Source organism: Canis aureus, chromosome 16 (assembly GCF_053574225.1).
Source record: "Canis aureus isolate CA01 chromosome 16, VMU_Caureus_v.1.0, whole genome shotgun sequence".
Taxonomy (NCBI): domain Eukaryota; kingdom Metazoa; phylum Chordata; class Mammalia; order Carnivora; family Canidae; genus Canis; species Canis aureus.
In genome coordinates, this window is record NC_135626.1 from 15,350,113 (window position 1) to 15,373,848 (window position 23,736).

The window sequence follows — 23,736 nt, forward strand, 5'->3', positions numbered from 1 at the left end:
GAGGGGATTTATGAAGTTGTGTCCTGGGCGGGAGGAGCATACTCTCCTAGGGTATTGTGAGTCTGGCAGTCTGAGGGAAGTTCCCTTCAAGTCCCGGGAGACTGAAGTGACCATATGTTCTCTGTGAGCAGGGGTCGGGCAGTGTTCTGGGACATCAAGAACCGTCTGCCACGGTCAGTGACTACAGTTCAGTGGGAGAACAGTTTCGTGTCTGTGTACAGTAAGGATAACCCCAACCTGCTGTTCAACATGTGTGGCTTTGAGTGCCGCATCCTACCTAAATGCCGCACCAGCTATGAGGAATTCACCCACAAGGATGGGGTGTGGAACCTGCAGAATGAGGTACAGTCTGGGAAGGGGGCTAGGAGCAGCAGTATCATCCCTGTTCCTCTGGGGTACATGGGGGTGAGGACACCATCATAACTTTTCATTATCAGTTAATTTGAGCCTTATTGAATAGGTAGAGTTTAGTTTGGGGGGGGGGGGGTGTCAGAGTTGGTCCTTGCTTCTGTGGCAGTATCAGACATAAATTTCACCTTGACCATGTGGTTTAGGTTACTAAAGAGCGGACAGCTCAGTGTTTCCTGCGTGTGGATGATGAGTCAATGCAGCGCTTCCACAACCGTGTGCGTCAAATTCTGATGGCCTCTGGCTCTACTACCTTCACCAAGGTATATAAGGCAGTCAACCCCAACCTCCCTCATGTCTTCTATCTCCTATGCCTTTCAGCTCTTCTCTTGATTTGCTCTTGTTTTTTCCCAGGCTTGCTCAGTGTACTAGTTTCCATACCTTATGGTATAGAAGCTTATAACGTCAAAACAGTTCAGGTACTTTCTGAGAATACTCTGTAGGGAATGTGCAGTGTAGTTCTATGTAATTGTGGTGATTCTAAGGTAAGAATAGAAGTTGAATTTTTAACCTGAACAAAAGTTTTCAGTTTTTGCATTTTCCCGGAGTTTATTATTTATTTATATAGCTTATTTTTGACCAATAACACTGTGCATATTAAAAAGCAAGTATGACTAGCTATCTCAGTGATTATTTTTCCCTTCAGTTACTTCCAAAGGCCCAGCTGAAGGGAACTGGAATTGAGAAAGAATAATCTGGGGATTTGTTAACTGTATACTTAAGTGTCTGCAAGGTTTAAAAAGTCACCTTACTCTTCCTGCTGTCTTTCCATGCTTCCATAGTGGTGCATATAATGTCTTGGCTGATGCTTTCAAGTGTCTCAGTAATGCAAAAAGAGAAGGAAATGCCAGGTTCTTATTAGGCTGTGCCCCAAACAATGCTTGTGTTAAGGATACATTTTCTTTTTTTTTTTTTTTTTTTAAGTTTTATGTTTTTAAGTAATCTCTACACCCAACATGCGGCTCAAACTTACAACCGCAAAATCAAGAATCACATGCTTTTCTGACGAGCCTTCCAGGTGCCCATTATCTTAGTATTTCTTACTTAAAATTTCTCACTTCCCGGGGGTGGAGAATGGTACAAGAGAAAAGTTTATCTTTTGGGGTTGGTTTATTTCCTCTAAGGATCAAATAAGAATTATATAATTCATTCATCCTATTGGTGTTTGTTGGTAAACTACTGTGTTCAAGGCTGTGCACATACTACGTGTAAGATAGAGTCTCTGCCTTTGTTGAGCTGGCCTAACCTAGGTGAAGAGACGGATCCATGGACAAGAACTAGGATGTAGTGTTCATAGAGGCTGTGGTATTTGGGAATCTATGAGGAGACTCAGGTTAATGACCCTAGCCCAGTCTGGGAGAGGGTGATGAAAGGCTTCCTGAAAAAAGTGAGGTGATGAGGCAGGTGAAGGCATTTCTTCAGCCCTGGAGAGGTAACTAGCATGATACAAAATTCACGGTTTTATTAGAGTACAGTTGTGGAGTTGGAACTGATAAGAGATGGAGATTGGATAGATGAGCTAGAGCCAGACAATGGAGGCCATTGCATGCCTTGTTAACAGTCCTGTGAGGGTGTTAGGTGTGCAAGTGACTTTTCCAGATTTCTTTTTTTTTTTTTTAATTAAAAAAAAAATTTTTTTTTTATTTATTTATGATAGTCACAGAGAGAGAGAGAGAGGCAGAGACACAGGCAGAGGGAGAAGCAGGCTCCATGCACTGGGAGCCCGATGTGGGATTCGATCCCGGGTCTCCAGGATCGCGCCCTGGGCCAAAGGCAGGCGCCAAACCGCTGTGCCACCCAGGGATCCCGACTTTTCCAGATTTCTGTTATATGATTCACTCTTGCAGCTGTGGAGAGGATGGATTTAGAGGAATCGGGTGGGAGATCAGGTTTGGGGACTTTTTTTTTTTTTTTTTTAAGATTTTCTTCATTTATTCATGAGAGACAGAGAGGCAGAGACATAGGCATCCCAGGTTTGGGGACTTCTGAAGTCCGAATGACAGTGGTGGGAGCAGTGAGACAGGAGCAGATTTGATAAGTAGTTAGGTAAAATCAGCAAAGCCTCATTTTGGTGGGAAAGGGAAAGAACAGTTTCTGGCGTGGCTGACTAGCTGGGTATTGGCACTACCAACTGGAAGAGTACAGGAGGAAGAGCAGGTTTAGGAGAGAAGGTAAATGGATTTAGTGTAGGATGTAACAAGGTTAAGGTTCCTGAGAACATCCAGATGGAGGTGTTTGGCAGGCATTTATTATATCCTATTTTTTTTTTATTCCATGATAAATATGGGGGGGGGGTGTATGTGTGTGTGTCCCCTTAGTAATGTTTCTTAAATTCGTGGTCTCTTAGATTTGCTGAAAAATACTTCGAGCTTGAAGCTTTTGAGGGAGAAATGAAATGAGAAAGTGAGAGCAGTCAGGGGTAACTTCGAGGCTCCTATAGGATGATCAAGTGGAGCTTGGCGTTTGAAGCTTGGAGAAGATACCTGGTTTGAAGATGTAGGTGTAGCAGTCTGTCAGCGTGGAGGTGGTTTAAAGCTCCAGAGTGAAAAAAAAAAAAAAAAAAAAAAAAGCTCCGGAGTGAGCAAGATTACCCAGGTCAAGTGTAAGGAATGAGAAGAGCAGAGGGATGAATTTGGAACCATACGAAACAGCAGCATGGCCAGGCTGGGAGAGTGCCGGGTTCTCAAAGCCAAGGACGTCAGGAATTGGGGTGGGCATTTAACAGTGTCAGTTGCCTAAGAGTGTTTTAGTTAGATAAGGCCTGAAAGGTATCCATTGGATTTGGCAGTCAGGACGTCATTAGTGACCTTAGCAAGAGCTGTTTCAGAAATAGTGGGGATAGAAGCCAGATTGCAGTGGGTGAGGCTTTATGGGAAGTGAGAGAGTGGAGACAGCAAGGACTGGCAACTTGCCAGAGCTGGAGTAAGAGGAAGGAGGAAATTAGATGCCACCTAGAGGGAGTTATAAGTCAAGGCAGTATTTTTAAATGGGATTGACTTGATGTTCCCATCATGATGGAGCCAGGAGCCGTTGAAGGTGCAGCAGACCTTTGTGGTAAGTGATGGAGCAATGTTCCCAGGAGTTGACTGTGGGGATACAGTAAAGGGCAAGCAGAGGGAACATCCTCTGGACCTAAAAGAAAAGAGGTCTGGATAGATGTGAATGTAAAGTTGAGTGGAAAATTATAAGTCTTGAATTTTTCAGCTTTGCTGAACTTGCACAGTGGTGAGGGTTTGGTATGATTGTTGAAGAAACTGTGTGCTCCAGGTGGATTTCAAGAAAATGAGGACAACTCTGAGTGTGATTTCTTTCCAGAAGCACTCAGCTGTTTAGTGACAGGATAGACACTGTGTACTTGAAAAGAATCTATATTCTGCTGTTGGGTAGAGTGTTTTATAAATGTCAGATTCAGTGGATTGAATGATTGTGTTGTTTGAGTCTTTCTATATCCTTAATGATTTTCTTGTCTACTTTTATTACTGAGTGAAGAGTCTTAGAAATTTCCAATTACACTTGTGGATTTATTTATTTCCTCTTTTGGGTCCATCTTTTTTGTTTTTTGGGGGGTTTTGTTTTTGGGAGGGGTTGTTCAGAGACACAGTTACTTTTTTAAAGATATCCAAGCTTTGGGATGTGTGGGTGGCTCAATCACTTAAGGGTCTGACTTCAGCTTAAGTCATGATCTCAGGGTTTAAGCTTTTAGCATAAAGCCACATGACATTTTAAAAAAAAATTATATATATTTTTGAGCATGGAAGAATTTCTGAAGTTCAGAAATCTGGAATCTTAAAATATTTAGCCACACAAAATTACCCACATCACAGTTAGGTTGTAATTATATAAAGGCAGGATGTTTTGTTGAACACAACTGAAACTTGGGCAAAATGCAGTTGGCTTGCAGATGGAAAACCAAGGATTTGTCCAAGATATAGCAGGCTTGGGGAAGGGGGTGCCATTTTGTTGATATCAAAATGCAAACTGACAAACGTTTCGTCCATGGAACAGTGAGCCTATATACACTAAGGGATGATTAAGGGAGCGCGCGCCAGTTGGAATGCTAGGTCATGTACCTGAAGAGATTACTAGAGTTAGAACTGTATTTTATAACTGGTATACACAAAGACGCTCTATACATATGACCAACTCTGATACCCCTGAAAGGAATATGTATTGTTTGTGTCTCTGGACATAATTACATGATTTTATTGAGTTTTCTGCGTCAATAGGACCACCATCTTTTTTTGCCTTATATGCCTTGAAGCCCTGTAGTTAGGTATGTAATATATTTAGGATTATTGTTATGGTTCCATGCCCATGGAACATGGAGCCCAATGCAAGGTTTGAACTCAGTGACTCTGAGATCAAGACCTGTGTCCTGACATCAAGAGTTGGATGCTTAACCAACTGAGCTACCCAGGTGCCCCATAGAATTATTTTATTTCCTTAATTGTTTCTCATCATTATGAAATCTACTTCTTTATTCATAATATTCTGTCTTGAAGTCTTTGATAGAACTATTAATATAGTTGGATTAAAAAATTTTTTTAAGATTTTATTTATTCATCAGAGAGACAGAGAGACAGAGACATAGGTAGAGGGAGAAGGGACTTGATTCTCAGACGCCAGGATCATGACCTGAGCCAAACGCAGACGCTTAACAACTCAGCTACCCAGGCGCCCCTGTAGTTGGGTTTAAATCTGCCATCATATTCTTCATTTCTCATTCTGCTTTTTTCTTCTGCTATATATTTTGGATTAAGGAGCTGGTGGGTTTTTTGGTTTTGTTTTTAAAGATTTTATTTATTCATGAGAGAGACAGAGAGGAAGATAGAGACATAGGCAGAGGGAGAAGAAGCAGGCTCCTTGAGGGGAGCCCAATGTGGGACTCAATCGTGGGACTCCAGGATCACGCCCTGAGCCAAAGGCAGGCACCCAACCGCTGAGCCACCCAGGCATCCCAGTGTTTTTGTTTTTTTAAGGTTTTATTTTTTAAAGTAATCTCTGCACCCAGCATAGGGTTTGAATTTACAACCCTGAGAGTTGCATGCTCCATCAACTGAGCCAGACAGGTACCATAGGTGGGTTTTTTGTTTTGTTTTGTTTGATTTAGTTTCACTTTTTGTTTAGTGTTTTGTTGTTTGGTTTGGTTCTCTGCACATCTCTAACTTAACCGCAGTCTATTGTGTGACCATTAGTTTACTACTAAAATTGCATTACATATAGTACAAGAACATTACATTATATTTTCATTTTTCCCCTCGTTCTTTATAGTTGTCGTATGTTTTAACTATATTATATTATAACAGTACTTTGTCACTAATTTTTCCTCTAGACAGTTTTATGTTTTATAGAAATTACAAAATGAGCAAAAGTATCTTTTACATTTTACTTACAAAATTTTTCTGGTATTCTCTGTTACTTTATGTAGATCCAGATTTCCATCTGGTATTGTTCTCGTTCTGCTTAAAGAATTTCCTTTAAATTTTCTTGTAGTGGGCAGCCCGGTGGCTCAGCAGTTTAGCGCCGCCTTCATCCCAGGGCATGATCCTGGAGTCAGGCTCCCTGCCTGGAGCCTGCTTCTCCCTCTGCCTATGTCTCTGTGCCCCTCTCTCTCTCTCTCTCTCTCCCTCTCCCTCTCTCTCCCTCCCTCCCTCCTTCTCTTTCTCTCTCTCTCTCTCTCATAAATAAAATCTTTAAAAAAATTTTTTTTGTAGTAGATGTGTGCTGGCAGTGAATATACTCTGCTTTTGTCTGAAAAAGTGTTTAATTTGCCTTCATTTCCATTAATGTGAACTGTTACTTTCTTTGTAGTTTTACAATGTTACTATTTTTTTTATTTCCATCAATGTTTTTTTTTTTTTTTTTTTTAATTTCAGATGCTATAATTTTTATCTCTAGAAAATTCCATCTGGGTGTTTCATATCTTCTTTTCTCTCCTTTATGTTCATATTTTTCTTTATATACTCAAGCATAATTTTAAGATTTTAAGGGGACACAGTGGCTCAGCAGTTGAGCGTCTGCCTTCAGCTCAGGGCGTGATCCCTGGGTCCAGTGTGAGTCCCACATTGGGCTCCCTGCCGAGGAGCCTGCTTCTCCCTCTCTGCCTATGTCTCTGCCTCTCTCTGTCTTTCCTGAATAAGTAAATAAATAACATCTTAAAAAAAATTTTTTTAGGTAGATGTTCTAAGGTCCTTGTTTACTAATTGTGTTATTGCTAGGTCTGTTTCTTTTGACTGAATTTTCTTCTGGTTATGGGTAATTCATTTTTATTTTTTTGCATGAATGGTAATTTTTTTACATGGTAGAAATTTTTTTCCATGGTTCATAGGTTTTGTTACGTCTTATTAAAGAGTATTGAGTTGTGTTACTGTGTGCAGTTCAGTAACTTGTAGTTTAGTTTGATCCTTTTTAAGGCTTGCTTTTAAGCATGGTTATGGCAAACTTATAGCACCCTTTGTTCTCAGGCTAAGGTATCTCCACTGCGAGGTTGGTAACTTTTCGGGGGACTCTACCCAATTCCCAAGTATTACAAGGTCTCTGCTCTGGCAGGTGTGAACACAAACTTGCCAGCCTTATGTGACCTGTGGCACTAGTTCAGCTTTCTGATCTGTGGGTGTTCCTATATGCAGATTGGTACTCAGCCAAAAGCTTGAGGGAATCCCTTCATGGATCTCCAGAAATTTCTTTCTGAGACCTTGCTTCTCCTTGGTATTTCTACCCCACAAATTGTAGCTGCCCTGGCCTCCTGAATTCAAATCTCTGTCTCTTCAGTTCAGTGAGACTGTTGGGCTCTGTTTCCATTACCCCTCCATGTGTATGGTACGGCTGGGAAACGGCTAGTAGGCAGGAAGCTGAAGCAGTTGTGAAACTCACCTCATTTGTTTCCTTTTTCTCAAGGGTCATGGACTGTGTTGCCTGTTTGTCAGTTGTCTGAAGATACTGTTTAACGTATTTTGTTTAGTTTTGTAGTTCACACTATATATATATATATATATATATATATATATATATATATATAGTTCCCACTATAAATAGTGGGAAGGCAATTCCTGTGCCCCTGTTTTCATTCCCTCTATTAATTAATATTTTTTTCATTTTTCTTTCTTTGCCCACCCCAGATTATTTACTGTATTTGCTCTGATTATAACTGTTTATATTGCCTCAATTGATTTTTTGAGGTGAAATTCATGCTTTTAAAATGTACAATTCAGTGGTTTTCAGTGTATTCATAAAATTATGCGACTATTGCCACTAATTCTAGAACATCTTCATCACCTCAAAAAGAAACCCTATACCCATTAACAGTCATACACACACACACACACACACACCCCATTGCTCCCCTCACATCTAGCTCCTGGCAGCCACGAGTACTTTCCATCTATGAATTTCCCTATTCTGGACATTTCGTATAAATGGAATCATGCAATATGTGACATTCTGGGCTGGTTTCTTTTTTCTTTTCTTTCTTTTTTTAATTTTTTTTATTTATTATTTATTTATTTATTTTTATTTTAGAGACTAGAGGTTTGTTTTTTTTTTTTTTAAGATTTTATTTATTTATTCATGAGAGACACAGAGAGACAGAGAGGCAGAGACCCAGGCAGAGGGAGAAGCAGGCTCCATGCATGGAGCCCGACATGGGACTCGATCCCGGGACTCCAGGATTACGCCCTGGGCCGAAGGCAGCACTAAACCGCTGAGCCACCCAGGGATCCCTCTTTCTTTTTTTTTAAAAGATTTATTTATTTTTTAGAGAGAGAGAGAGAGAGAAAACGTACAAGTAAGGGGAGGGGCAGTGGGAGGGGGAGAGAATCTTTAAGCAGACTCCCTTCTGAGCATGGATCCTGATACAGGGCTGGATCCCAGGACCATGAAGTCATGGCCTGAGCTGAAACCAAGAATCAGATGTTTAAGGGACTGTACCACCCACACACATCTATCTAGTTTCTTTCACCTAACATGTTTTCAAGATTCATCTGATTTATATACTTTCATGATGACATTGAGCTCAGTGGAACATCAAGTGTTCCTTGAGAACTATAGAGAATATAATTAACTGGATTAAGTAGTCCCTACTACCTCCCCCCTCCCATGGCTCACCTATAATATACTTTCTCCCCACTTTTTTCAGATTGTGAATAAGTGGAACACAGCTCTTATAGGCCTTATGACGTACTTTCGAGAGGCTGTGGTGAACACCCAGGAGCTCCTGGACTTGCTAGTGAAGTGTGAGAACAAGATCCAGACACGTATCAAGATTGGCCTCAACTCCAAGATGCCCAGTCGGTTCCCTCCCGTTGTGTTCTATACCCCTAAGGAATTGGGTGGACTTGGCATGCTCTCAATGGGACATGTGCTCATTCCCCAGTCTGACCTCAGGTAGGTTGACCTTGGTTGAAAATCTTGCTATGAGCACCTGGCTGGCTTAGTTGGAAGAGTATGTGACTCTTTATCTCAGGGTTGTGAGTTTGAGGCCCATGTAGAGATGACTTAAATAAACTTAAAAAAAAAAAAGAAAGAAAGAAAGAAAAAAATATCTTGCTAGACCTTGAGGGAAGGAGACGTTTCTTTATTTTTGGGTTTTATTTATTTTTTATAATCTTGATTGTCCCCCAAACAGGTGGTCCAAGCAGACAGATGTAGGTATCACACACTTTCGTTCAGGAATGAGCCATGAAGAAGACCAGCTGATTCCCAACTTGTACCGCTACATACAGCCATGGGAGAGCGAGTTCATTGATTCTCAGCGAGTGTGGGCTGAGTATGCACTGAAGAGACAAGAGGCCATTGCTCAGAACAGGTACACATCCAGGAAGGAATAACTGTCCTGTCAGGAGTATGGAGGGATGATCTTTCAGCCCTGTGTGGAGGTCAGGAGCAGAGCTTACCATATTTTTATGGATATAGGACATAGGTTCTAACATCTGACCTGTTTATCCTTGGCCAGGGAGGAATGCTAAATAAACTGTGTGTGAATACATTTGACTTAAATCTTTTTTCTTTGACAGACGACTGACCTTAGAAGATCTAGAAGATTCATGGGATCGTGGCATTCCTCGAATCAACACCCTCTTCCAGAAGGACCGGCACACATTGGCTTATGATAAGGGCTGGCGTGTTCGAACTGACTTTAAGCAGTATCAGGTATGTGGAGGGCATAGAGAGATTTTCCCTGAATTAAAAGAATCCATGGCCATGCCAGGGATTGGGGGGCAGTAGGCACCCAGAAGCTTGATGGTTCCTGCCTTGCCATCTAGGTTTTGAAGCAGAACCCTTTCTGGTGGACACACCAGCGGCATGATGGGAAGCTCTGGAACCTGAACAACTACCGTACGGACATGATCCAGGCCCTGGGTGGTGTAGAAGGCATTCTAGAACACACACTCTTCAAGGGCACTTACTTCCCTACCTGGGAGGGGCTTTTCTGGTGAGGATTGTCTTCTCTTCTTACAGTAACCTGTCACAACCCTCTGAGCTCATCACTTGTGTGTTTTTTGTGTTCTCCTCTGGTGTTCACCATCTTTGGGAGATGGCAGGGCATCACTTCACTTAGCCTCTTCTTCATAGGGAAAAGGCCAGTGGTTTTGAGGAGTCTATGAAGTGGAAGAAGCTAACTAATGCTCAGCGATCAGGATTGAACCAGATTCCTAATCGTAGGTTCACCCTCTGGTGGTCCCCAACCATCAACCGGGCCAATGTGAGTGTGACTGCTAGACCTGGGAAGATGGGAAGCTAAAAACAAGTGTTTCTGCTTCTTTAATTATGCCCTGAGAACCAAAGTCCCTTGATCTCTGGTGTCCCTCTCTCTTTCCTATCAGGTGTATGTAGGCTTTCAGGTGCAGCTGGACCTGACAGGTATCTTCATGCATGGCAAGATTCCCACACTGAAGATCTCTCTTATCCAGATCTTCCGAGCTCACTTATGGCAGAAGATCCACGAGAGCATTGTGATGGACTTGTGTCAGGTGGGCCAGAATTGGGTGCGGAGGGGGCCACCAGAAGTCAGGTCAACTTCCTCTTGGGTATGGGAAATCCACCTTGGAAGCCCTGAGAATGCAACTTGCATTCTGGCGCCAGGTGCCACGTTATCTGAAACTCTACCAGCCCTCATTCCTAGTGGGCTTCCATAAGCAGTCATAACCTTTCTATCTTTGCTTCCAGGTGTTTGATCAGGAACTGGATGCACTAGAAATTGAGACAGTACAAAAGGAGACCATTCACCCTCGGAAGTCCTATAAGATGAATTCTTCCTGTGCAGATATCCTGCTCTTTGCCTCCTATAAGTGGAATGTCTCCCGGCCCTCGTTGCTGGCAGACTCCAAGTAAGTGTTTTATATTCGAGCCATAGGCATCCAGGGAGCTTGATTTTACTGGTCTTCTAGCAGTGCTACTTGAGGAATTATCCCTGCCTGCCTTTCTTGCTAACTTGGATCCATTCCCATCCCTTGATCCTGTCAACATATAAGGTCTGCTGATTCTCTCGGTGAGGGGCTTGCTGATCTGGAACAGGCAAAGGGACTGGGAATTTTGAGATTTATATGTAGCGATTGAGAGTTGATGTGGTTCTGGGACATTGGTTGTATTGGTAGCTTCTTGGAAGCATGGATTCCTGACGTCTCTCCACCTTCAGGGATGTGATGGATAGTACCACTACTCAGAAGTATTGGATTGATATCCAGTTGCGCTGGGGGGACTATGATTCCCATGACATTGAACGCTATGCCCGGGCCAAGTTCTTGGACTACACCACAGACAACATGAGTATCTACCCTTCACCCACTGGTGTGCTCATTGCCATTGACCTGGCCTATAACCTGCACAGGTAATTTGGTGCTCAGAAGCATATATGTATTTTCTATTAGTTCAGTACTTCCTAAATTTTATTTTATGAGTAAACTATGGCCAATATACAGTTTAAACTCTGAGCTCAAGAGTTCCGTGCCCTTGAGTGCCAGCCAGGCATCTCAGTCGGCCCTATACTTTAATATACGTGTGTTTTTTGGTTTACCTAAAGGGCGGCCCTTTCTTTTTCTGGGTCATTGATTTTTTTCTTCCTTGCCTCTGTATACATGAGCAGACACTTGTCTGCCTGGCCAACAGTCTTCTTTCTCTGTTGAGTTCCAGTTTGCCTTTTTCCTGTGGCTGCCACCCAAGTCTTTACTTTTCTCATCTCTTCTATTCTCATAGTGCCTATGGAAACTGGTTCCCGGGCAGCAAGCCTCTCATACAGCAGGCCATGGCCAAAATCATGAAGGCAAACCCTGCCTTGTATGTGTTACGTGAACGGATCCGCAAGGGGCTGCAGCTCTATTCATCTGAGCCCACTGAGCCCTATCTGTCCTCTCAGAATTATGGGGAGCTCTTCTCCAACCAGATTATCTGGTTTGTGGATGATACTAATGTCTACAGAGTGACTATCCATAAGGTGAGAATTAGAAGCAGTATAGGAATGTGGGGCTCTATATATGCCTATCGGAGGTGCTAAGGCAAATGTATATGGTGTAAAGGCAGGATGGTATTGTCTAGGCTGTGCTAACTGATGTAATCATTGTTTAGACCTTTGAAGGGAACTTGACGACCAAACCCATCAATGGGGCCATCTTCATCTTCAATCCACGCACAGGGCAGCTGTTCCTCAAGATAATCCACACATCCGTGTGGGCTGGACAGAAGCGTTTGGGGCAGGTGAGCCGGTTAAAGGATAGAGCAGCTGTAGAACCTTTTTCTTAAAAAAAAAAAAAAAAAAAAAAAAAAAAAAAAAAAACCTTTTTCTACCCCCTTTTCTACCTTCTACTACCCCTTTTTCTTTTGGGGGAGGGAGTTGTGTGTGTGTGAGAGACAGCTAGTGGAGGGGGGGCATCCTTCTGTTTCTCTCTGAGAGGTAAGGGTATCTCATTTGAACCTTTTCCCTGAATTCTTTAACTTGGGAAGTATCTTCTGTTGGAGGCCAAGCAATGTGTGAGGTCTTTTCATTACCTACATTTGGTCTCTGTTTCTTGACTCTATTCTTTTAAAAACAAAAACAAAACTATTCATGAGGGGACACACAGAAGCAGAGACACAGGCAGAGGGAGAAGCAGGCTCCCTGCAGAAGCTCAATGTGGAACCTGATCCCGGGACCCCAGGATCATGCCCTGAGTCAAAGGCAGACACTCAACTGCTGAGCCATCCAGGCCCCCCCAACTCTCCTTTATCTTTAACCTATCTTGAATAAGACTGCCAAAAGTCATCTTTTTATAGATTTTTACTTATTTATTTATGAGAGAGAGAGAGAATCAGAGATATAAGCAGAAAGAGGAGCAGACTCCATGCAGGGAGCCTGATGTGGGACTTGATCCCATGACTCCAGGATCATGCCCTGGGCCAAAGGCAGATACTCAACTGCTGAGCCACCCGGGTGTCCCAAAAATCATCTTTTTAAAGAGAACAAATGTTCTTAAAACATTACTTTTACCACATTTTTAGCTCTAAGCCTTTGATAGCCCTTCTTGCTGGATTAACTCTTCTTTGGCTTCCTAGACACATGATATCTGGGTGGGCTATAACTTCTTCAACCACAGTTTCTCTTCCTTTCAAACCTACTTCCTGGGCACCTGGGTGGCTTAGTTGTTGAATGTCTGCCTTCAGCTGCCATCCCAGGTTCCTGGGATCAAGCCCTGTGTCAAGCTCCCTGCTCAGCAGAGAGGTTGCTTCTCTTTCTGCACTCCCCCCGCACCATGCTGTCTCTTGCATATGTGTGCACTTTCTCTCTCTCAAGCAAATTAATTAATTAAAAACAAAAAACCCCAGCCTGTTTTCTCTTGCAACCAATCCAGGATCCTATTTTCCCCAAACTCTGATGTTCATTTCCGCTTCTGTGGCTTTGCTTATATGTTTTCTTTCTAGAATGAACTCTCCTGTTTACTCCGTTAATCATAGTCTTACTCATCCCTTAAGACCGATTTCTTTGTGCATTGGGACACCTGGGTGGCTTGGTTGGTTTAGCATCCAGCTCTTGATTTTGGCTCGGGTCATGGGATTGAGCCCCCATGTTAGGTTCTGTGCTCAACTTGGAGTCTGTTTGAGAGTCTCTCCTCCTTTTGCCCCTTGCCCCAGTGGTGTGCTTTGTCGCTTGCTCTTTAAATAAAGTTTTCCTGTTTCTTTGTGCAGCTGTTTATGACCTTTAGTCTTAATTTGTTTTGTCCCTGACATATGTAATCAAATAGCAGTTTGTGGTACAGCTTGATTGAGTTTTATTTGACCAACTAGGTTGAAAAACCCTTTAGGGCAAGGCAGTTTGACATTTTGCATCTCTAAAGTACCCAACATTCAATAGCAGTGTGCAGCAGAAACCTGGGTTGATTATTTCAAGACTAGGATCTTTGTTCACTTTGACCTGGGATAGTAGAAATTCAATTTCCATTTCATCCCCTCTTGCTTTTTTTAGCTGGCTAAGTGGAAGACAGCTGAGGAAGTGGCTGCCCTGATCCGATCTCTGCCTGTAGAGGAGCAGCCCAAGCAGATCATTGTTACTAGGAAGGGCATGCTGGACCCATTGGAGGTGAGAGGTGGATGAGGTAGAAGAAAGAAGGGCTGAGACCTGCAGGCTCTTTTTTAAATTTTGGACTTGATATCCTATTTCAGGTGCATTTGCTGGACTTCCCCAATATTGTGATCAAAGGATCAGAGCTCCAACTACCTTTCCAGGCTTGTCTCAAGGTGGAAAAGTTTGGAGACCTCATCCTTAAAGCCACTGAACCCCAGATGGTTCTCTTTAATCTCTATGATGACTGGCTCAAGACTATCTCATCTTACACGGTATGAAATCCCCTAACAAAGAGGGTCACTCTAAGAGAGGTGGTTTTGGGGCCACGAGACAATCCTGTGCCTTCCTTACCTTTTACTCAGGTTCCCTAATGAGGCCATTTTCACATCTTTAACCTGTGGATAACAATTCTATGCTCTGCATGTAAAGTTGACTGGGAGAGTGGTTGAAATCCATTCCTGGGTTCCCTGAAAGGAAATCAAGGAACGACATCTAGTGGCTGACCTCCCCCCCCTGCTGCCATACCTTTTCTCAGGCTTTCTCCCGTCTCATCCTGATTTTGCGTGCTCTTCATGTTAACAATGACCGAGCAAAGGTGATCCTGAAGCCAGACAAGACTACCATTACAGAACCACACCACATCTGGCCCACTCTGACTGACGAGGAGTGGATCAAGGTGGAGGTGCAGCTCAAAGATCTTATCTTGGCCGACTATGGCAAGAAAAACAAGTGAGCAGTGGTGGTGGGGAGACAGATGGAAAATCCTAAAAGGGTGAAATGAATCTTTTAGTATATGGTTTCTGGGGTTTTGGGAAACATGTGGGTTCAGAGATTTTTCAAGGTATTGTCCTAAAGATGCCTATAGAAAAGAGGTAGGCAGTGTCTTCAAATAATGCAGAAAATGTCTGTTTTAGGGCTTTAGTCTGATTCTAGGACATTTTCCCATGTTGCCATTTTGAGCAGGGCATTTCTTTACTGTCCATACTTTACAGGAAGTTTTAATATCCCAGATCCCCAGGTACCACTGCTAATAGCACAGACACACCTCTTCTTCCCTTTCCCTGTCATTGTGGCAACCAAAAATAAAAGTGTCCATAGATTTCCAGATAACCCTAGGGTGACAGACAATATTAGCTGTAATTGAGAACGAGTTCTAAAGGTTTCTATTTTTAAGAATTGTCCTAGAAACCAGGGCACTTTTTATCAAAGAAAGGAGGAAGGTATGGCTACTGAGCAGGTTTGAGCATGGCTGAAAGCTGTACATGCACAGAGCCATCCTGGGCTGTGATAAATCTTAGCAGTATCAGTACATCTCCACCTCATACTTCTTTTACAAGTGCCACTTGAGATGTGTCTGGGGTAAGGGCATTGGGTCCCCTGTCCTACCAAGTTACATTCTGTCACTTGGACAAAATTGACCAAGGGGAGGGATCTTGTGGTATTATCCTTGCTTTCCCCACAGCGTCAATGTGGCATCACTGACACAGTCAGAAATTCGAGACATCATCTTGGGTATGGAGATCTCGGCACCATCACAGCAGCGGCAGCAGATAGCAGAGATTGAGAAGCAGACCAAGGAACAGTCACAGCTGACAGCAACGCAGACTCGCACTGTCAACAAGCATGGCGATGAGATCATTACTTCTACCACCAGCAACTATGAGACCCAGACTTTCTCGTCTAAGACTGAATGGAGGGTTAGGTACTCTAAGGAATGAGAGGGATAGGGATGGCAAAACCTATTGATGCTACCTGACATTGTAGGCCTCAGAAGTGCTGACATTCCCCACCGTTTTTAGGGCCATCTCTGCTGCCAACCTTCACCTAAGGACCAATCATATCTACGTGTCCTCTGATGACATCAAGGAGACCGGTTATACCTATATCCTTCCTAAGAATGTGCTTAAGAAGTTTATTTGCATATCTGACCTTCGGGCCCAAGTGAGTAAGTGTGTTTAATTAGGCCATAATGTGTGCCCAACATTTTATGTGCCTAAAGCTCACCTAAGATTGCCTAGAACTTGAGGTGCTGGTTTCAGGATTTATGCATGAATAAGTATATAAGAATAGCTGAAACAGCAAGAAGGATTTTGGCTCCCACCAAATATTAAAACGTTATAAAGCTGTGGCAATTAAGAAAATGGTGTATTGGCCCACAATTGATTGGAAGACGATAGCGTATAGTCAGAAACAGATTCATGTGGCTATGATAAATGTGTAACAGGTCTGTAGGATTAAGGATGTGTTAATGATACTGAAACAATCAGAACCCTGCCTCACAACACTTAAAAAATAAAATGCACATAAAGATGTGCATGTAAAACAAAACACTAAGCTGTAGAGTATTAGAAGAAAATAGCTAATTACCTTAGTTTTGGGGTGGTCTTCTTAAGACACAAAACATTAAATTATAATCAATAACTTGTGTGAGACAAAGACATACTAAAAACAGTGCTCGCTTCGGCAGCACATATACTAAAATTGGAATGATCAGGAGAAGATTAGCATGGCCCCTGCGCAAGAATGACACGTAAACTTGTGAAGCGTTCCATATTAAAAAAAAAAAAAAAAAAAAAAAAAGACATACCAAAAACAGGAAGAAAATATTTGCATAATTCTAAGATAAGATGGGTAGAACCTAGAATAGGGAATTTGCAGAAGTTCATTAAAAAAAAAAAAAGATAGGGACACCTGGGTGGGTCAATGGTTGGGTGTCTGCCTTTGGCTCAAGGCATGATCCCAGATTCTGGGATGGAGTCCCACATCCGGCTCCTTGCATGGAGCCTACTTCTCCCTCTGCCTGGATCTCTGCCTCTCTTTCTCATGAATAAATAAATAAAATCTTTAAATAAATAAAGATAGGCAGAATAGGCAAAGAACTGGAAGGTAGTTTAGAAAAGGAACTGCAGGGCAGCTTGGGTGGCTCAGCGATTTAGAGCCTGCTTTCAGCCCAGAGCATGATCTTAGGGACCTGGGATTGAGTCCCACGTTGGGCTCCCTGCATGGAGCCTGCTTCTCCCTCTGCCTCTCTCTCTGTGTCTGTGTCTGTCTCATGAATAAATAGATAAAATCTGTTTATTATTTATTCTCATGAATAAATAAAATCTTTAGAAAGAAAAGGAACTATAGATGGGAAATACAATTGGGAAAAGAGGCTTAGCTTTATGGGTAATCAGATAATTCATACTGTATAAAACACCCAATTTGTGGTCTCGGGTTGGTGAATTTGAAAAGATTGTTAATATTCTCTGTGCATGATTTTATAGGAACACAGATCCTTCTACTTTGTTGATGGCAGTGTAAAGTTTAAAATACCACCTAGTGGTGGATTTAAAGATGTGTTCAGCTTGTGAAAATTCAGGAACCATGTGTTGGTATGCTTATTTATTTATGGACTCTATACTTAATCAACTGAGGAGGAGCTCCCGGGTGGCTCAGTCGGTTAAGCGTCTGCCTTGGGTCATGATCACAGGGTCCTGGCATCAAGCTCCACATTGGGTTCTCTGCTCAGTGGGGAACTTCTGTCTCCCTCTGCCACTCCCTTTCTTAGGCTCTCTTGCTCACTCTCTCTCAAATTAAAAAAAATCAACCAGGGAATGTGAGCAATGCAGATTCCTGGACCCCACTCAAGATTCTGATGTGGGAAGTCAGAGATGAGGTCCATGTTCAGCAATTTTTTTTTTTAAGATTTTATTTATTTATTCATGAGAGACAGAGAGGCAGAGACCCAGGCAGAGGGAGAAGCAGGCTCCACGCAGGGAGCCCGACATGGGACTTCATCCTGGGTCTCCAGGATCATGCCCTGGGCCGAAGGCGGCACTAAACCGCTGAGCCACCCGGGCTGCCCATGTTTAGCATTTTGAAAAAGCACAGCAGGTGATTCTGATGCAAGAGATTCTGACCACATTCTGGCCTATTCTTTGTGAGGAAGGGAATTGAAACACAGGGCTGGCAGCCCAGAGATAGAGTGGTACTAAGAATCCTTTTGGTTCTTAACCCTCTTGTTTCCAGATTGCAGGATACCTGTATGGAGTGAGTCCACCAGATAACCCCCAGGTGAAGGAGATCCGCTGCATTGTGATGGTACCACAGTGGGGCACTCACCAAACCGTGCACCTGCCTGGCCAGCTGCCCCAGCACGAGTACCTCAAGGTCAGCAGGGGTGTGGGAGAATGGGGGCTTTCTTCTGCTGAAATGGGGGGAGGAAGGCAGCCATGTTAATTTTCATGGAGGTGATTCTTGTCTGCAGATGGGGATGGGGCTCCAGATAGTTTTCACCTCTCTTGCCTATAGGAGATGGAACCCTTAGGATGGATCCACACTCAGCCCAACGAGTCCCCCCAGCTATCACCCCAAGATGTCACCACTCATGCTAAGATCATGGCTGATAACCCATCCTGGGATGGTGAGAAGACCATTATCATCACCTGCAGGTAGCTTTGGGCCTCCTTGGTTGGAAGTATGGTGGGGCAGGCATGGCAGTACAGGGCCTAGAATGGTGGCCTGAGCAGACTCTGTCTTCATCTTCTTTCAGCTTCACACCAGGCTCCTGCACATTGACAGCCTATAAGCTGACCCCCAGTGGCTATGAATGGGGTCGCCAGAACACAGATAAGGGCAACAATCCCAAGGGCTATCTACCCTCACATTACGAGAGGGTCCAGATGCTGCTGTCAGATCGCTTCCTTGGCTTTTTTATGGTCCCTGCCCAGTCCTCATGGAACTACAATTTTATGGGTAAGTTGAGGAGCACAGGGAATTGGGACTGGGGTTAGGCCATCACCCTTGGCACTTGGGCCTTGGTTCCAAGATGGCCCAAGGGCCCAGGCTGGGTGAGGCAGGTGCATCTGCTTAACACTGGCCCTTTCTTCTAACCCTAGGTGTCCGGCATGATCCCAACATGAAGTATGAGCTGCAGCTGGCAAATCCTAAAGAGTTCTACCACGAGGTGCACAGACCTTCCCACTTCCTCAACTTCGCTCTCTTGCAAGAGGGTGAGGTCTACTCTGCGGACCGAGAAGACCTCTATGCCTAGTTGTTTCCTCACCTCCCCCTTCTTCACACTCCCCAAGACTGGAGCCTTTTACAAAACCCCAAAAAGAAGCTGGTGACATTCAGCAGCTTGGTTCCTTTTCTCCCTGTTTGTGCTTCTTGTAATTGATCTCTCGTGGCATGTAGTCCTGAGCAAAATGTAATAATAAATTTTGTATAAATAGGAGTTTTTGAGGTTGTTTTTTTCCTCCTGAGCTCAAATTCTGGGTGTAGGGATGGCAGGAGGCTGGCCTTGTTCACAGCAAGATGCTGGCCTTGGTCTTTTTTAAAAAAAATTTTTTATTTTATTTTTTTTTATTCATGAGCAATAGAGAGAGACACAGGCAGAGGGAGAGGCAGGCTCCATGCAGGAAGCCTGACATGGGACTCGATCCCAGGTCTTGAGGATCACACCCTGGGCTGCAGGCAGCCGTGTTAAACCCCTGTGCCACCGAGGCTGTGGCCTCGGTCTTAAAGTGGCATGAGGCCCCTCCCTACTCGGGGGCTGTGGATCAAGAAACTTGTAGATTCAAGGAATAGAGGTGGGGTTGGGTTTTAACACCCTTACTGCCTTGACCACGTCGCCTACTTCCCTTAAAAATATTTGCAAACTATCACTCTTTTCAGCCTCCTTTGGAGCAGTTGCTGCCATTTTCTGAGTCTAGAAGCTTGTGGATTTTTCCCGACAGCTGTGGTGCCCAGCATAGCCCCTTAGGCTTTGTGTCACTGGTGGTTGGGAAAACAGGCACTTGGCTGGACAGATGGCTGTCCCTGGCAGAGGCCTGACAGCCCTCCTACCTCTCACCTCTTGCCTGTGGTGTTTGGCAGCCAAGTTGGGCCTCATGACTCCAGAGACAGGGGTGGAGCCTGGATTGCGCGCTGTGGGGAGGGATTGACAAAAGTGACCACTTAGAGCCGTGAACCTCAACCTCTTGGACGCCTGGCTGGAAGTCGGCAGCCTTGCTTCCTGTGACCTTGGGGCTCAAACAGGACAGAGCCCAGGGGGCCCAGTGCACAACCGCCTTCAAGCCTTTACCTTTTTTCTTCATCGCTCCTCCTCTGTCGCTTCTTCCCCGCCCCCCACTGCCCGAAATTGCTTCCTGGGCCGGAACTGTTTGGCTTTTTCCTGCCCCAATTAGGGCTGTGGGTGGGGGTAGGGAGGTTGGCGTGGCCTTTAACTTTCTGGGGACATGGAGCCCAGGAAGGCGGTACCTGGGGTGCACAGCTGCGGGCCTCGGGTGGCCGCGGGGTCAGGGACGGCGGCGGAGCTCGTGTACCATCTAGCGGGGGCCCTGGGCACGGAGCTGAAGGAGCTGGCGCGCCGCTTCGGGCCGGAGGCGGCGGCCGGGCTGGTGCCGCTGGTGGTGCGGGCGCTGGAGCTCCTGGAAAAGGCCGCCGTAGGGCCGGACCCAGACTCAGTGAGTCGCCGCCCTTTCCCCTGGCCACCCGCAGGGCTGGCGGGAGCCTCGCCCTCACAGCCTGGACTCCCCAGCTGCAGGTGTCAGCGCAGCAGGCCGAAGTGGAGCTGCGGCGGCTGCGGGAGGAGAACGAGCGCCTCCGCAGAGAGCTGCGCTCCGGCCCACAGGGTGAGTGCGGGCACCGCCAGGGGGCGGGGCGGGCGGCTCCGGGCCTCCTCCCCAGGCCGCTGCTAAGAACGCCCCTTCCTCAGAGGAGCGGGCTCTCCTGAGGCAGCTCAAGGAGGTGACCGACCGCCAGCGGGACGAGCTCCGGGCGCACAACCGAGATCTGCTCCAACGCAGCCAGGAGACCGAGGCGGTGAGGGCGGGGCGGGGCGGGGCGATGGGCGTGAGCGGGGCTCTCCACCCAGCCCACCGACGCCCCGCCTACCTCCTCTTTGACTCCGCCCCCAGCTGCAGGAGCAGCTGCAGCGCCTCCTGCTGGTGAACGCGGAGCTGCGCCACAAGCTGGCAGCGGTGCAGACCCAGCTGCGCTCCGCGAGGGACCGCGAGGGAGAGCGGGAGCTACCGCACCAGGGGGCGGTGGAGCCGGCGCGGGACCGTGCCGGGGGGGCCGGGGACGCACAGAGGCGGGGGTCCGAGCGGGCAACCGCCGACGCTGGAGCTCCGGGGACCCCTGAGGACCAGGTGAGTGCCCATGGCAGTCCTCACAGGTCTGGCACTTGGGCACTCGGGCTGGGTTTGTCGTCCTGCCTAGCGGGTCCATCAGGAAGTTGGTAGGTGGGGGATCCCTGGGTGGCTCAGCGGTTTAGCGCCTGCCTTTGGCCCAGGGCGCGATCCTGGAGTCCCGGGATCGAGTCCCACGTCGGGCTCCCGGCATGGAGCCTGCTTCTCCCTCCTCCTGTGTCTCTATCATAATATCATAAATAAATAAATCTTAAAAAAAAAAAAAAAGAAGTTGGTAGGTGGCACACGAGTGCGCGTCTCCAGCAGGTCCCTGCTCCCACGCTGGCCAGAGCACCGGGCTGTCGTCATCTGTCGCAGCTCCCTTACCTCCCCAAGTCTCCCGGCCAGTCGCTCCCTCTAGCATTCCTGTGATGGCCCGGGGAAAGGGGGGCGCCGGCAGAGGCACCCCTCTGACCCAGCCTGTCCCTCTGCAGGCGGCTGCCCTGCAGCAGCCAGGGCGCCCTTCCGAGGCAGGACAGTGCAGCTTCAGTCGAGAGGAGCTCGAGCAGATCCTTCAGGAGCGGAATGAGCTCAAAGCCAACGTGTTCCTGCTGAAGGAGGAGTTGGCCTACTTCCAGCGGTGAGGGCGGTAGGCAGGGGCTGGGAAGCTCAGGGGCTCCACTCACACTTGTCCTGGGCCTCACATCACCAGCTCCGTTCCTTAGTTCACTGATCTTACCCATCATGATATATGGCAGGTGCTGTGCTGGACACTGGGAAGACATGAGTCACACAGCCCCTGCCTTCCTGGAACTTCTTCCAAATGGGGTAGGAGGTAGTAAAAAACACAGCAGCTGTGAAAGATTCCTAGGGGCATCACCTAAGCTAAGTCTGAGGGATGTCAGCAAGGCAGAACATTTCAGAAAAGGAGAATGTCAGGCACAGGTACTTGGGATGAAACCTACTGCTGGCATTCCTGCTGCTTACTCTGCCTCTTTTCCTCCTCGGGTAGGGAGCTACTCACAGATCACCGGGTCCCTGGGCTTCTCCTTGAAGCCATGAAGGTGGCTGTCAAGAAGCAGCGGAAGAAGATCAAGGCCAAGATGTTAGGGATCCCAGAGGAAGCAGAGAGCAGGTAAGTCCCTGCCTCCATTCCCACTGAGCCAACCCCTTCTCAGTCTTTCCGCTGAGCCTGATGCTTCAGCCTGGTCATGCTCTAACCCATCTTAATCACCCCTTGGGCCTACCACCTTAGCTTCATAAATTCCTGAGCCTGTCACCTAGCCTAGTCCCTTCTTAAACCTGCTTACCTGGCCTGGTCACCCCTGCACCTGCTGTCCAGCCTGTCCTGCTGAGCCTACCACTCTGGCCTTGTCACTCCCTGAGCCTGCCACTCTGGCCTGGTCACCCCCCCCCCCCCCCCGAGCCTGCTGTCCAGCCTGCACCCTTCTCTCTGGATTGCACTGTTCCCACTTGCCATGCTCACTATACATCCTGCTGAAAAAATCTGGTAACACTGCTTTTCCACATTAATTTTTCACTTTCCTGTCTTGGCTGGATCTGTTTGTTTTCAAAGGGTTAAGACTTTAATTATAGCCATGTCAGAGCCTGCTCTGAGGCTATAAAATAAAAGCCTCAAGATGTCCTTCATCTCCCTAGCACCTCCTTCTCTCCAGCCTTGGGGGTCCCATAGTCACTCTATCATCCCTTGGCTGTTCCTGGGTACTATGCAGAGGTCTGAACATAGTTAGATTCCTGTTGTCCCCAGGGCCTTGATGAACAATCCCCACATCTCCTCTCTTCTCTTCTCTTCTCTTCTCTTCTCTGCCTCAGTGAAGATGAAGACAGCTCATGGCTCCTGCCGTCTGGCAATAAGGGGGCCCACCCTCCACCCACTGAATCCAGAATCCAGCGTTTGTATGTTGGGGGAAGAGGAAGGGTGAGGGAGGGGCCCCATCTTTGTTCTTTTCCCCTTTCCTGTTCCACTGACATCTTGCTGTCCTGAGCTATAATCATGCCACTCCCTCCATTGGCCCTGGCTCCTTGGCCTCCTCAATACCTCATGCTGCCCTTTCTTCCTATTGTATCCCCTTTTCTCACCACTCCCTGCCCTGAGCCCATATCCTTGACCTCTCTGGCATCCAAGTTCAAAGTACCTCTTGGTTCTCTCCCTGCCAGCTTTGGCCTGTCCTATCAGGGTGAAACAGAGGCCCCTGAAGCCCAGACCAGCACGGTGCCCAGTGAGCTAGGGGGAGAAGAGGAGGCTCTACAGGAACCCCATATGCGGCCTGTGGGCAGCTCTACAGTCCTCAATTCCTGACTGGCTCTGCTCTGCACTTGATGAACAGCTTTCTCTGGGGGTCTCAGCAGCCCCAGAGACCTGACTTTGGAATCTGGCTATGGGTGGATGTGTGGCCTCAAATGAAGACAGGGCTCCTTCCTTCTCAGCCTTCCCCAGGCTCTTTCCCAGTTCTGGCGTGAGCCAGGGCATGATGAAGAGCTCAGCCTTCCCTGTATCTCTGTGCCAAGCCTCAGGGGCCAGATAAAAGTGCTTCCTCTTGGAATCTCAGTTTTCTTATCCATAAAATAGAGCTACCTACCTCCCAAGGGTGTGTGAGCATGGCCTGAGCTAATATAATAAAGTAGCTGCCCATGATACCCAGAAACTGTCCCATGTCTGTGTGT

General features: G+C 46.2%; 2 protein-coding genes and 1 non-coding gene across 6 annotated transcripts in view; all 3 read left to right on the forward strand.

The window, feature by feature from the left end:
* The window catches only part of PRPF8 (pre-mRNA processing factor 8), a 29,319-nt gene extending 10,165 nt beyond the window's left edge, over window positions 1–19,154 (forward strand). For both annotated transcript variants that reach the window (XM_077851773.1, XM_077851774.1), the window contains 21 exons: window positions 132–342; window positions 555–671; window positions 8,543–8,790; window positions 9,032–9,211; window positions 9,420–9,555; window positions 9,669–9,838; window positions 9,979–10,108; window positions 10,230–10,376; window positions 10,573–10,733; window positions 11,042–11,233; window positions 11,599–11,836; window positions 11,968–12,096; window positions 13,838–13,951; window positions 14,035–14,208; window positions 14,472–14,665; window positions 15,399–15,638; window positions 15,736–15,877; window positions 17,948–18,088; window positions 18,230–18,369; window positions 18,471–18,673; window positions 18,817–19,154. In XM_077851773.1, the coding sequence (XP_077707899.1) occupies window positions 132–342; window positions 555–671; window positions 8,543–8,790; window positions 9,032–9,211; window positions 9,420–9,555; window positions 9,669–9,838; window positions 9,979–10,108; window positions 10,230–10,376; window positions 10,573–10,733; window positions 11,042–11,233; window positions 11,599–11,836; window positions 11,968–12,096; window positions 13,838–13,951; window positions 14,035–14,208; window positions 14,472–14,665; window positions 15,399–15,638; window positions 15,736–15,877; window positions 17,948–18,088; window positions 18,230–18,369; window positions 18,471–18,673; window positions 18,817–18,971 (3,562 nt within the window). In that variant the 3' untranslated portion in view covers window positions 18,972–19,154. The remainder of the gene's footprint in view (window positions 1–131; window positions 343–554; window positions 672–8,542; window positions 8,791–9,031; window positions 9,212–9,419; window positions 9,556–9,668; window positions 9,839–9,978; window positions 10,109–10,229; window positions 10,377–10,572; window positions 10,734–11,041; window positions 11,234–11,598; window positions 11,837–11,967; window positions 12,097–13,837; window positions 13,952–14,034; window positions 14,209–14,471; window positions 14,666–15,398; window positions 15,639–15,735; window positions 15,878–17,947; window positions 18,089–18,229; window positions 18,370–18,470; window positions 18,674–18,816) is intronic.
* LOC144287272 (U6 spliceosomal RNA) lies at window positions 16,388–16,494 on the forward strand. The gene has a single exon (XR_013355116.1). It is a non-coding gene; the product is annotated as a U6 spliceosomal RNA (small nuclear RNA).
* Window positions 19,155–19,886: 732 nt separating the features above from the next.
* RILP (Rab interacting lysosomal protein) lies at window positions 19,887–23,717 on the forward strand. Of its 3 annotated transcripts, none has more exons than XM_077851784.1 (8): window positions 19,887–20,385; window positions 20,460–20,553; window positions 20,637–20,743; window positions 20,839–21,072; window positions 21,546–21,691; window positions 22,064–22,186; window positions 22,820–22,968; window positions 23,230–23,717. In XM_077851784.1, the coding sequence occupies exons 1-8, from the start codon at window positions 20,158–20,160 to the stop codon at window positions 23,298–23,300; spliced, it is 1,152 nt and encodes a 383-aa protein (XP_077707910.1). In that variant the 5' UTR covers window positions 19,887–20,157; the 3' UTR covers window positions 23,301–23,717. The 3 variants fall into 3 exon arrangements, with proteins under 3 accessions (XP_077707910.1, XP_077707912.1, XP_077707909.1); XM_077851783.1 differs by having other exon boundaries at window positions 19,896–20,385; window positions 22,885–22,968; XM_077851786.1 differs by lacking the exon at window positions 22,820–22,968.
* The last annotated feature ends 19 nt before the right edge of the window (window positions 23,718–23,736 follow it).